The sequence below is a fragment of the Eimeria tenella genome, genomic scaffold, assembly GCF_000499545.2.
Source record: "Eimeria tenella Houghton genomic scaffold, Eth_scaff2946, whole genome shotgun sequence".
NCBI classification, from domain to species: domain Eukaryota; phylum Apicomplexa; class Conoidasida; order Eucoccidiorida; family Eimeriidae; genus Eimeria; species Eimeria tenella.
Window position 1 is genome coordinate 4,318 of NW_013542822.1, and position 1,430 is coordinate 5,747.

At 58.7% G+C, this 1,430-nt stretch overlaps 1 protein-coding gene across 1 annotated transcript; it reads left to right on the forward strand.

Moving 5' to 3' along the window:
* Nucleotides 1-180: 180 nt before the first annotated feature.
* ETH_00042585 (uncharacterized protein) lies at nucleotides 181-853 on the forward strand (the record flags this gene model as incomplete). The annotated part of the gene is made up of 1 exon (XM_013375657.1): nucleotides 181-853. A coding segment is annotated over one exon (673 nt), but the record flags the coding sequence as incomplete, so codon positions are not given.
* Between the last annotated feature and the right edge of the window lie 577 nt (nucleotides 854-1,430).

A 1,430-nucleotide genomic window follows, 5' to 3' on the forward strand; every position in this document is an offset into this window, starting at 1 on the left:
GCTGCTGTAGCTGCTGCTGCTACTTTCTGTTGTGTCCGAGGGCCGAATGTTGCTGTCTTTGTGCTGCAGATGGACAAGTGCCAGCAGCAGCAGCAACAGCAGCAGCAGCAGCAAGTGCTGCTGTTTACGATGGTCTTCTGGGCAACAGTGCCTCCGCCTTGCTTCGGAGCTCATCTAGCCATGGCAGCTTTGCCTGCTTCTTCTTTGCTGCTGCAGCAGCTGCAGCAGCAGCAGCAGCAGCGGCACAAGCAGCAGCAGCAGCAGCACGAAAATGGAGCGGGGGCTTGCAGCTGCGCCCTCCTCGTGTGCAACAGCAGCAGCAGCCCAACAGCAACTGCAGAGCTGCTGCTGCTGCTGCAGAAAGCAGCAACTTCAGGTTCTTTGTGTCTTGCTGCTGAAGAGGCTGCGCTGGGTTGTCTAGGCAACTTCCTGCTGCTGCTGCCTGCTGCTGCTGCAGCAGAAGCAGCAAACTTGGGTGCTGCACTTGCTGCTGCTTTCGCAGAAGCAGCAGCAGCTCTCAAGGCTGAGGTGCTGGTGCTTCCCGACGGTGCAGCAGCAGCAGCAGCAGCAGTGGAGCAGCTGCAGGTTAATCTGCAGCTAACAACAGCAGCAGCAGCAGCAAAAGCATCAGCAGCTAACGCCGCTGTTACTGCAGCAGCAGGGAGACTTGTGGCTTTCGCGAGGTTCTGCAGCAGCAGCAGCAGCAGCAGCAGCAGCACAGCAGCAACGCTGGCGCATGCAGCTGAAGCAGCAATGTCCATCCTCCACATGAGAGTCATGGTTGCTGCTGCTGCTGCAGCGCAGCACGCCGAGCAGCAGCAGCAACAGCAGCAGCAACTTCCCTCCATTCCCTGTAAGCCCCACATCCACTATTTCGTTGCTGTTGCTGCTGCTGCTGCTGCTGTGCTTCCTTTTGCTGCGTATCCTGGCGGTTTTCACTTCCGACCTTTAAGCACGGTGCTGCTGCTGCTCCTGCTGGTGCTGCTGCTGCTGCTGCAGCTTGTGGCGCCGTGATTGCTGCAGTCGAAAGCCTTCTTGCACTGTACGAGCAACAGACAGGGGGGCTGCTGCTGCTGCAGCAGCAAGCCTTAGACACCTTGCAGCAGCTGCGGGACTTGAAGCAGCAGCAGGAGCAGCAGCAGCAGCAGCAGCAGCAGCAGCAGCAGCAGCAGCACGACGAGATGGAAAACGCAGCACCCCAGGGACAGATCGACACAGCAGCAGCAGCAGCAGCAACAGCAGCAGAAGCGGCCAGCAACAAACGACAGAAGCGCAGCACTGCAGCAGCAGCAGAAGCAGAAGCAGCACGGGAGCAGCAGCAGCAGAAACTTCTGGAGCGGTTGAAGTCGCAGTTTTCCACCATTGCTGATGCACTCGTGCGACTGTCGCTGCTGCTATTGCTGCTGCTGCTTCTGATGCTGCTGCTCTTG